Source organism: Aspergillus candidus, assembly GCF_002847045.1.
Source record: "Aspergillus candidus strain CBS 102.13 unplaced genomic scaffold BDW47scaffold_24, whole genome shotgun sequence".
Lineage (NCBI taxonomy): Eukaryota > Fungi > Ascomycota > Eurotiomycetes > Eurotiales > Aspergillaceae > Aspergillus > Aspergillus candidus.
In genome coordinates this window covers 266401-278723 of record NW_020194029.1, presented here as the reverse complement: position 1 = coordinate 278723, position 12323 = coordinate 266401, and the positions used below count along the sequence as shown (strand labels likewise).

Sequence of the window (12323 nt, the reverse complement as noted above, 5' to 3'; positions counted from 1 at the left end):
GATCCAAGGCGAGGTATGTGAATCAATTATATTAATTGACTTGCGCAAGGATAGGTAGGATAGGATAATGAAGAACAGAAACCGTCCCAAGGAGTAACAGCAAGGAGGGCGAGTCGCGACTGGTTATATGAGGTATCGTCTGTGGCAGAGGATTGCGCTGACGGAGGCAATGGGGAAAAGAGATGCAGAATCAAGAGGACAATGAGAAGAATGAGGACAATGACAATGGGGAGACGCCCTTGAACCCGACAGAAGCAGAATGAAAAGGAAAGACAATCAGACAGTCTGGGGAAGGACCCGAAGGGGATCGGCGAAGCTTATGAACAAATACAGGATCACAGCATGAGGGATGAAGGAGAGCCCTGGGCATTGCTCTGTTGGTTCTGGTCTGTTTAGTGCCACTGACGACGTCCCGTCGGGGACTCTGGCCGATCGTTACTGTAGACTGCTTAGTGGAAGGGAAACGGCGCCAGTCATTTGAAAATAAAATAATAGAAATAAATAAAATAAGATCGAATAATAATTAAATTAGGGAGGGGGGGGGGAAGAATTAAAATTAAATAAAATCAAAATGGAAAAGCAAATAACCAAATCCGCGAGAATAACAAGCTTAGGGTGAATGGAAAAGTCTCCAAATGGAACCAGTTCCTCGGGTGACTTCTCAAGGTTTTGGATGGGTCTCCTATTTCCCTGGTTGGATTTATTTTATTTTATATTTTATATTCTATATTCTATATTCTATTTTATATTTTATCTTTAATTCTTGTATTCCATTTTCTTTCTTTTCCTCCCCAGGGTGATCTTGCGAGATAATTCCCTTTCCTTTTCTTTTCTTTTCTTTTCTTTTATTTCTAGTTTCTTTTCCTGCCCCCCCGCTCTAAATTATTACTCTCATCTTTTATTTATCTTTTCCCTCTTTTTTACGTTTGTTGTTTTCTTCAGTCATAGATTAATGATTAATTTGGGGTTTTCTTTCGTTTTTTCTTTCTGATTAGAGACCCGCTACGTTACTTCTATTTTTATTCAATCTTCAATCTACCGTACAATGGCACAAGCCTTCCTACCGACTATCATTTGATCATGGTTCAGTATGTAATGTCTATAGTGGATTCGATACTCAGTAGTGGAAGAAGATTGCGCGAGGAATCACTAACTGCAGAGAAATGCAGACAAAAAGGGGAGGGAACCTCCTGATTCTCCAACATACATTGGGGAGTCTTCATGAACATGAAAAAGAAATAAATAATAAAACGAAAATAATCAAAAAGAAAGAAAAAAGCAAGCAGGGGCAGGGAAAAGGAGACCGACCTGAAACTCCGGGATCGGAATCAAGTATGTACTGCCCTGCACGGTGGATGGATGGACTGGAGGTTCCTCAGTCCCTCCAGAAGTAGTTTATTGCTGGGTTGTCCGCCCTGGAAGTGGTACGTAATCGGCAATGATAATCTCTAAAAGGAATTACTCATAATAATACCACTCGGATTTTGGGACACAGACCAAAAGTCAAATCAGGAACTGTAAATCAAATTAGTCCTATTTGAGAAGGAAGTCTAAAAGACAAATATAATAAAATGAAATAAAATCTAGAATCAAAAAATTGTATAAAGAACAAAAAAAAAAAAAAAAGGAGACAAAGATGGCAAGAAGGAAGAAGCGGGAAGAAAAACAGGCTCAGGTACGACTTCCATAGCGTAGTAGGTTGGAGGCAATGACTGTGGTAGAGGAATGATAGGTCGGGAGACTATGAGCCGTAAGTCAAGATAGGATGACTTGCCCTCACCTTGCTCTTCAGACTCTCAGAGGCTAAAGGCTAACCTACCCTCTCCGGTTGAGCAATAAAAAAATACATATATAAAAAAGGGGCCCAATTCTGTACCGTGTCTGTCGAAGACACTAAGGTAGTGTGCCTGAGTGGGCCATGGGCTGCAAGTGGAGAGGAGCGACCAGCACGAAAGGAGGAAAGCGTGGGTAGCAAAAAACAACCCGGGAGGAAGTCCCCTCCCATTAAGAATATTAGTTGGTTGAACTTTAGTCGGGAAGGCTGATATCACCTATCAATATTTATATTACATCGTCACACAACCGAGTCCTTCAAAAAAGTAGGCAACTATCTTGATATCTACTGATAAACACTACCTGGCAAGATAGAGAACTACGAGACGGATGGTTGAACCCCATGGCTAGGGAGGTCTCAGGCGGCGGGGTGGCAGTGGCAGATCACAGAGATATGTCAAAAAGTCAAAGGGTCTACCCGTTTCGTGGGGACTCACTCCCTCGACTGCTGACTGGAGATAAAAAGCCTCCCGGACTGCAAGATGGTGGTGTGGTGGTGGATCGGGCTCCACATGCTTTCTGTAGTGGTCAAATTGTCGTCCCTCTTGGGGTATTTACAGTGGTCGTCTGTCCAGTCCCGGTACGAGTTGCAGCAGTTGAACCGAGATAATCAGGGAACATGCTTGCTGCATTTAAGATTGCATTCACATAATGATAGAACCCTCATCAACAGTACGATTGAGATTGAAGCACAATACCTGTAATCTCAGAAGCATCATGATACAAGAAATAATACACATATAGCCCTACATCTAGCACGTAAGATTAAGAAGCCCGGTAATTTTGGTATTCCGGCTGTAAGGGCCCACCAGACGAGATTGGAGAATTACCCTAGGCAAGGCAAGTCCAGCACTCAGTAAGGATCTCAACTCCCTGGTTAGTATTACAGCAAACCAACCAGTCTGTGCACATGCAGAAAATATGTATGTAGCTAAAATGATGTACGGGAATAACCATGTAGTATGTAGGGTGTGTCCACAGGCAAGGTCGAGATGTTGTTGATGCACATCGTGAGCTTTGACAGCAGGGAAAATATTCCCTCCGCAGTGGTTGGTGCAAGGCGCGTCTTTGCATGTCGCACGGTACATACCAAGGCCCAATGCTTGCAGCCACATTGTATGTCTCTGGAATTTGCCGGAGGGGAGGGGTCTTTTGCCGCAGGTTGCACATTAGTTATTTCTTTTGTTTTTTTTCTGTCTTCTTGCAGTTTACCTTGTCCTCTAAAAACCAACACACAAGGGCGACACTTAGAGAGGGACTGACCCACTAAGCAGTCTAGGTCTACCTTCCTCTATTCGTGCTACTAGCTCTCGCATGGAGCTGGGAGCTAAGGAAAATAATCCAATGGGTCCTGCGCCATGACGACATGCGACAACGAACGCCTCGGTCAGGAATGCTCCCCAGTCACTGTACTACAGTCCTGCAGCACTAACGGCTATCCTATCCCACGAGTACTCTATAGTAGGGGTAAGTTGTCTCCATTCTAGACAGACTTTTCCAACCGAAAACTAGGGTTCTACTGTATAACAGACACTGTTATCCATAGTCATATAGGGGATTGTATGGTCAATGCCAACTTATTCTTATTTACCTCTCTCTCAACATCATGTCCCCCTACTATCCTTTTCACCATGTCCTGATACCCGATCGGATAATAATCCATATTGTACCGAGCATATCGTTCCATGCAGGCCAAGTCCCTCCACCGATCAAGACCAAGAATCATCGTCATCCTACAGTCTACCCCCCCCATCAAGACCTCTACACATCAACAGCTCAGATCTCAACCACAGTATCCGTACTCCGTCCCAAACCCCAATAGGTAGACAGCAAGAACGCCCCAAAAGGATGAACAACAGCATACCACACTGATAACCACCACAAACAACGCCTCCCAAATCTCAATCCAATAGACAATGCAGTTAACTTGCAGAACGCGGAACCAAAACGCGCACCTGTGGCATCATGGCGCTTTCAAAGCAAGTGCATGTCAAAAGAACCACATTGACGTCAGCGGCCCTGCCACTATCTACCCGTAACTCATTAGCGCTGGCTTGGGGGGTTGGCTATTGGCCACTCTAGCATGGAATAAGCAGATCACACGCTCTGTTGTATAATTTATCCCGGAGTAGCATTGACAGGTCGCTTGGGTTGGGAGGAATAAATTAAGCCAGTTATGGGGAGAAATATGCAAAAGCAATCTAGTGGGTTTGTTGAAGGAGTATATGTGAGTTTATTATTATTGTGGAGAGAGGATAGGTAGTATACAGTAGATGAGATTCTTGAAAGTACAATATATTTTCTTCCAATACACACATCTATTTCGCGATCGTATATAGCATACACACACTCAAGAGGCAAGATAAGCCCGCAAACGCCCCTCATCGTGGTTTGTCACCAGCGACGCCACAATACCGCCACAGCAATTAATATCCAACAATGCAACCATCACCATCTGTTACAACTTACGAGGCCTTCGTTTACAAGTTCCAGATTAAAAAAAAACCTAGCCGATGAACCCCTTTGTTTATCAATTGTAACCGTTGTCGGCTGGGGCGTTTGGAGTTGTGCCACCATGAGTCCAGCTGCCATGCTACTAGGATAGGGACAGCTCATCACTTTGTCTACCCAAGCCAAAACCCAGATTCAAATTGTTGACAAGGGTTACCTGCATTAGATCTGGTGATGACGTCTCGCGCGGGGGGATGGACAGGGGGAGAGAATAAAGGAGAGAAAAGACTGAAGGAGGGGCGGGAAGAGTAAGCCAGCCATGTGCACCACACCACACAATCCGTCCATCTCATCTCATCTCATCGCCATTTTCCATCTCATGTATCTCAAGCACGGCAGCCCTCCGTGAACAATCATCAAGAAAAATTGAATATTAATATCCATTATGTCAGACAGCCCAATTACGTAGTAATTAAGGAGGTATAACAAAACAAATTACCACAACTGGTGAGGTCGACTCCGCTCTCTACTATCCGACTATCGGAGGCGGTAGAAAGGCACTGACTAATTCAACGGTCGACTGGTTCAGCAAACGAACTGGTTCCTTGGAACTGGAAAATCATCTAATCCACTGACTCGTTTGTCGCGTGGGCGTGACCTTCGAGAAGGAAACTGTGGAAGGGTAGGGGAAATTAACGTGGACCTGGTGAGCCAGAGTTGAAATCTATAGTGGAAGGTATACAACAATAGAACACGATATACGGAGAATAGATAGATGAATTAATATCGAAGGCGACGAGTACATTAATTTATTTAAATTAAAGATAAAAATAAGAGTGAATACTAATAGAACAAGAATATTGGGAATGGGAAATCATAGTCAACTAGCGCAGAATTAGAAAGAAAGATTGACATGATGGAATGAATGATGAATGACTGCTGCAATACCGAAAGTCATCCGAAAATGAATCGAGAGGTAGCGAAGGAGAGTTCCGGCCAATGGTGGCTGTGGTGGGCTTACGGGTGCGGGGCACGCAGTGGGGAAAAGTCCACACGGCTGGCACGAGGCGGCTTTGCCATGGTCCATGGGACGATGGGTCTGTTCCAGAGAATGGTCAACGTTGGTACAATCAACAATGGGAATTTTCAGGGTCTGATCGTGAATCAGCGCAAGTTCGGGTCCTAGTTGGTAAACAATTAACTGTTTGTGGTCGTGATAACGTAGGTTTACTCGAATATAAACTGGTAGGCTGCATGCTCGTCGGGTACCACACCTGCTGTACGCTTGGTAATTCTTGAATGGCTACGAGAAATCTACACATACTCCGTATATAGCAGTATACCGCGGCGATAGTCTACCTCAAATGGAGCGCAGTCTCAGACACATCGGGGAACACTGTCCCTCTCCAACGCATTGAAGAGTTTTCCGCATTCCATCCAAGTGGGGTCATTGCCAAAGACAAGATACCAAATCAAACCAAGCCCACCCAATCCTTCGTATCTACCGGAAGACGACCCTGTCGAATCATCACCTGAGCGCGGTAGATCTGTAGTGTGGAATCTAGCGCGATATCGATACTACACGAGAATCACGGTTAATTTCCAAGGTCCTCCATCCTTTCCGGTTCCTGTTGCGTCATCGAGATCCTGCTACGGACACGAGTGTATCCCGGGATCAGGATCACCAGGTGATCCAATGCATGGATGGAAAACATGGTAGAGGCTCGAGGGCAGTTTCGATTTGAGCGAGTGGCTGGCTGCCCACAGGATGGGATCAAATTGAAGGAGAGATAAATGCCATCTAGATGCCCACGACGGTATAGACGATGCAGTAGTGTTGTCCAAAGGACAGACTAAGTCGCGGGACGGAACTAGATCCTGCAGCCAATGATTACGGCTGGAACAACCGCACCGCGAGGATGAGAGGCCCAAGCGGCGAGCGTTGCGTAAGCCAGCCCTTCTAGACTCGTGGGAGCGAGGGGCGTGTGGCTGTCTGGATATGGTGGGTGGTAGGCTATAGGGCGGTGCAGGGTTATTTTTGTCTGGGCAATCTCCAACGCAGAATGAGAATGGAGATGGCAGAAAAGCCCAACCGAGACAGCTTTGCTTGTCCCTATCAGTATCATATTGGAAAACTCGGGTCTGGCAGTATTGGCCGCCAAGTCCGCTTGAGGAAAAGTCCTGAAGGTTTGTGCATTGGAATCATTACTCGAATAGTATTCACCTACCTAACGAGTTAACATATTACCAAGTTTGTGCTGGTGCCATACTCCACCTGGAGTAAGCACACCATATTCAAACAGTGGTTGGGACCCCCGGGACCCCAGTCTCAGTCCCAGTACTCACCGCTTTTCCCAACCTGCTGAATCTCATTCGCTATCAGACCCCTCCCCTCCATCGAACCTGATGAAGTTTTCGGATCAATTGTCAACCAGTCAAAGCCTTATTCTGGTGGAAACGGATCCCCACCAGAAACAGGGATCATACCTAAGCCTATCGCGGCAGGTCGTACAATACCGGATTCGGCAGACTTGGCCCTGGACACGGCACATCATCTCCAGAAACGCGTAATGGGTCCAGTCACGATAGCCAGTCAGTGACAGTCAGTTTGGTTAGAGAGGACCCGGTGCGGGTGACCGTCCTGACCCTAATCCTAAATCCAGTGCGGGGGTTCCTAATCAGGGAATCCGGTGGAGACGACTAATTGTAACAGGAACAGCTCGTATTAAAAATCGACCCATGCCGCAATGGTTGCCGAATTGGTTTAGCTTCGGCTGAGGAGGTCGTTGAAGACCCGAAGAAGGCTGGAATTTTTTTTAAAAAGAGCATTTGTATTTGTTTTCCAAGCACCATTTACAAGAGTGGAGGATGAGTATCACTAGGGAGGATGACGGATGGTGAGGGGTGGTGGACTCCGTAGCTAGGGTTGGTTTCGAGTCCACCCCCCTCCGTTTGTTTGGGACGCCATTTGAGCAAGCCACACAGTTTGTCGTCTGTGCCGTCCGACGGTCATTTCCAAGGAAACAGACCTCCAACCCCGACTGTGGTCACTGGTCAGAGGATTCTGGTTTAAACTCCAGCTGGACATTGCCCCGACGCAGTGACCACAACCAAAGAATTGCCTCACCAAAAGGCATTGCCGCTATCTGATCCCCTGATAGTGGGTGTCGTAGTGGGAGGCATTCCTAGTTTCGCCTCGTAGCGATGCGAGAGTGGATAACGCTCAAGACACGGCAGTGGGCGGCAGACAATTACATTGCCAAGCACATGGTAGTTCTGGCTGAGATCCTGTTTCTATCAGGGACGTGTCATAGTTGGGCTATTGAATCTTCCTCTACCGAGTTCCGACCAGCCATTGTCCTCCCCTGGTGTGATTTCTTTACAGTGCTGACGGGCTGAATGGGAGAGTATCACAGCAGGTCCGTGAACCCGACCCCCATCGTCCCACAGGGTCGAAATTCCCGAGGACATATACGATCTTGTATACATATGTACTCCGTAGTATGTACATGTACACCATGAGATCCATACATGGATCGACAGTTGCCAAACCACCCAAGACGTTAATCGTCAGGAACCTGGGATGATCAAGCGAATATCGACCGAAATAAGAACGGGTTAAGACATCTGTCATCTGCATGGGGGGGTCCCATCTTGGCAGATCCCACACGGCAGATCGTCGTGATTGGCGTTTGGGGGTTAGTCAGATCCAACCTCTGAATGACTTACGAGTGAATAGATTGGAAGGGGAAGATACATAGCACGTCAGTCAATCAATTGAACGGATGAAAATCATCAAAATTTGTGGTATGTAACACAAGTCGAACGGGAGGAAGCACGCCATTACTGGTCTCCGGTCTTTTCCTCCCCTGCCACGCCATCGGTGTCCCAACCAGGATGCCCTTGGTCCCCGAAGCCCGCACGCCAAGATTATGGAAGGTCGACCGAACGTTCCGCAGTCTTCAACTTTGCTCTCAGCTTTGCCCTCAGAATTTGCATTTTGGGGGGTGGTATATCCACTATTCAAGGGCAAAAAGTAGAAGGTCCACATGAATTGCTAACAGTTAATTTGGGCTCTATCTCTGGAGAGTTTGGAACCCAAAGATAACCATATTAATCAAACAAATAAACTCCTCATGACCATAGCTAAACATTGATTTAAAGAGAAAAAAGAGCAGTAGATCTGTTGATTGGCCCGCGATCCCGATGCACTAAGTCCGTCGATCCACACATGGTGGTCCACCCGAACGCTTTGTTAAATTAAATCAAGCCGATAAGTGTACTCTGGTAGGTTACCTCCTACCGACGCTAGTCAGTACTCGGGAACGTGTTTCCAGAATAGAAAATCCTCCTGCTGGACATATAAAGACATGTCGAGATTCCCATACTACAGCCAAGTCCAACCGAATCAATGTCACATATGATACCACCAGTGGAATTCTTCTCCATCCTAGTCGAGTGTTCCCGACAACCGCGCTAGCTCAAATAGGAGGGAATCCTGCAAAACCCAAGAGGCGCTATTGGCTGACTCCCACTGAATCAACTTCTCAGCCGGTCCCGGAGCCCCACTGCAGAGACGGCAGATAGTCGATAGCCGAGCTTGGCGGAATATGATCACCCAATCATGGATGGGGCCCCACAGGAGCTGACGCGTGCACCCTTTTTTCCCTTTTCCTTTCCCCTTCTTTTCTACCTTTTTTTTCTTTTTCTCTTGACAACTACGTTACTGTTAATCTATTTTGATTTTGTGGGCTGAAGGTGTAGGGCCAAAAACGCCATACCTTTGCCTTTCGTGGTCTCAGGTGCATTGCCATGGCGTTTCTACAGATCCGTGTTAGTTAGGTATCACCTTGCAAAATTCAGACCGAATCTATCCATGCGCTCTACTTTTCTTCATATAACCTTCTTATTTCATCAACTCGTATACCTATAACTTCAGCCCTCTCAAGAAGACAGTCAGCAAGACAGGGTAAATAAGATAGTAAGTACCTGACTACAAGAAACCCCGCAGCGAATCCCTGGATGCGATCCCGGCCTATCAGCCCCACACCCACTGCCATCCCTCCCCCCTCTCACTTGGCACTAGTCCGCCCGCACTAGCACCATCCTGAAACACGCCGTCCAGCGCCCCGTGTCTTCCCACTGGCTGCGTGGTCGGGGAGGGCGCGTGTTCTGTCATTCCTGATCAATTAATTTTCAATTTTTCTGAGATTCAACCATTGCATGGGATGACTAGGAACTACTTTATTTGCCTGTGAGATCATTTTCATTGTCTTGAATCTTTACTGTGGGCGTGTGGCCACTATGGTGGTTGATTCTCCTTATCGATCTATATCTACTCGTGACAATATAGCCCTAATACGAACCCAACCATACACAAGAGTAACCATGCTAGTCAGGTATTAGTATTAGATCACGGTGTACGGAGTCCCTCCGTCAACCAAATAATCAGAGGTAAAGCCCAAATCAAACATAAACAAGCTTCGGGCAAGGCGCGATCCCCAACGGGAATAAACACCCCCAGTGTGCAGAAAGTGGAGTCCTCCGCTTGGCTGATGTCAATGGCGTCCGGGTGCAGTTGCAGCACAATCGACTCCTTCCGATTGATTACTACATCGTAATCATAGAAGCTAGTTAACTTTGTAGATGTATGTATGTCTAAAGTACCGAGTACGGAGTACTACCTACCTATCTATCTCCAGCACGTCCCGAGGACGTGCGCATGCCAGACTGAATATGTATACTCTACTCCGCACACTACATTAGTATGAGTACGTAGTATCCGTAGTTCCGCAAGAATGCCCACTTCTGCATTTGATGTGAATGTGACTAACCACCCCTGAGCGTGAAAGTATAATATACTTGAACATATGAAGAAACCATAAGGCACAGACAGCTCCATCCCCTTACCAGGTAAAAAATAAAAAGAAATAAAAATGGAAAGTAAAAAAGTCCAGACCATTTACGGATACAGGATTGCTCCCTTTGATCGGGCACTAGGACGACCGGCCTCCATGCCAAGTGCCCTAGCCTAATTCTTACAACGACCTCTCCCACTCTAGCACGGAGTAGTATCGACAGGGACTGGGTTCCGCCTAGACTTGTCTAACGGTTAGAGGGATGAGACTAGTCGTGAATCCCTGATTAGTTAGTCTTTTTTTTTTTTTTTCTTCTATCTTTTATTTTTGGTTCGATGACGCTACCCGGGTTCTTTCTCTGACGCTACCGGGATAAATCGTAAGTCGTGTCGAGGGGCTGACGTTGCCACCAGTTGTGTTTGATTTTGGTTGTATAGAGAGTGGGCTTACTTATACCATATTATCACAAGATTAAATGGATTACATACATGAATAGAATGACATATGAGTAAGAAAATGATAGACAATACGACCAGATCAAAGATATCGATCTAGGAACCGGGACTTCGATACGAACGAACGGACAAAGTCCGCTGCGAAGCGACCTGCCCTTCTTAGCGAGAACTTTCATTCACATGAACCCGAGGAGGAGGGCGTAAGTATCAGGCTGACTATACCCCATAATAACCTCTCAAGCACTCGGGCGAATAATATTCTACTATCTCCTACTCAAAGCGTCCACCTCCATCGTAACATTCCGGTGCCAGACGGGAAAGTCATTGAATGAATGCGAGGACCGGGCGTCTGCGCTCACGGTCAATTGGGGCGTGTCCGGAAAAAGGTTTCCCAGGCCTATCAGCACCAGAGGGGGTAAAACATGCAGTGTGCTTCACTTACATACAGGGTGGAGGAGGAGGGGGGGAATGTCTCTGTGATGCGCGTCTGCCTTACGTATGTTCGGAGATGGATATTATTAGGGATGCAGCTCTCCTGCGACTGATCCGTCATACCAGTTTAGCTTCATGACAATGTGATTGTTGTGGTTAGTTCTCATGGCATGACATACCATGATTACTGTGCTCACTGCCCACTGCCCACTGCCAAGTCTCGTGTCAGCCTCAATTCATCCACCTCTCAAAAGATCATACCCATAGAGGAAATGATAGTAGTACGAGAGAGTTAGTATGGGGCACCTGTACACTAAGAGCACTACGAGATCGAAAGTCAAAACAAATAAAGTAAAATAATAACATAATAACAACAATAAAGAAGAAAAAAATAAAGCAAAGAATGTAACCAACAAAGAAAACTCCCGATGGAGAAGCAGAGAGAGGGAGAGAGAGAGAGTGGAGGATGCTTAAGCCCAACCAGCCGTCTCTTGACACCATAACTAAGATCATACTAATAACTAACTACCCATCTATCATTCCATAGGTGACCCAACCTCTTGAACCCCATACCTACTAAGAGTATCCGTAAGTAGTAACTAAACACCATTTTACATGGTTCAAACCAGTATCCCCTCCTCTCTAACCAATAACGATAATCCCTCGGCCTCTACTTTAGTCTTAAGTTCTGGCACTGCACCTTTAGTTAGGTCCCTTTCTTAGTCCCTACCTACCAGGTCCTCACCTTACCTACTGAGGTACAGTCCACCTACCGCATAAGTCGAAAATCCCCTTTCCCCACAGGAGGGACCCTCCGCCAAGCCCGCACATGACATAGGCGGATGGAGAAGGCTTACGCGGCACATAGCTCAAGGCTGCAGGGCGAATGCTTGGCACCGACGCCATGGATCTGTGTGGACTGTGTCTTGTGGCGAATGCGTTGCCACCATGGATTCGATTTAGTTTTGTTGCGCACTGGAGAAAAAAGTAGAGGTGGGTGTGGGTACCACTACCGTCACCTAACCAATGCGTTTTTTTTTTTTTTTTTTGAAGTGTTCAAACTTCAGGGACGGAAACACCAGTAAACATGGACGGACGAATTGTGTTGGGGGCCCCAGTATGGACGGGCGGGCTGTTAGTGATTACTCTCGTAATATGTGACATGCAATGCAATATGCAATATGCATACTAATGCCCGTATCATTCTCCCCTGTGATGAGTATGACGACGAGAATCTGGTGGCTGACTGAGAGAGAGTGTGTGTGGGTGGGATGGTGGTGTTGGTGGTTATGTA

General features: G+C 46.5%; 1 protein-coding gene across 1 annotated transcript; it reads left to right on the top strand.

Moving 5' to 3' along the window:
• Window positions 1–3420: 3420 nt before the first annotated feature.
• BDW47DRAFT_106415 (uncharacterized protein) lies at window positions 3421–4065 on the top strand. The gene has a single exon (XM_024812761.1). It carries the CDS (start codon window positions 3440–3442, stop codon window positions 3653–3655), a length of 216 nt encoding a protein of 71 aa, XP_024671821.1. The 5' UTR covers window positions 3421–3439; the 3' UTR covers window positions 3656–4065.
• The last annotated feature ends 8258 nt before the right edge of the window (window positions 4066–12323 follow it).

What these genes read in the sequence shown, in the direction of transcription:
- BDW47DRAFT_106415 (XM_024812761.1), top strand. Translation starts at nt 3,440, where the DNA reads ATGTCCCCCTACTATCCTTTTCACCATGTCCTGATACCCGATCGGATA.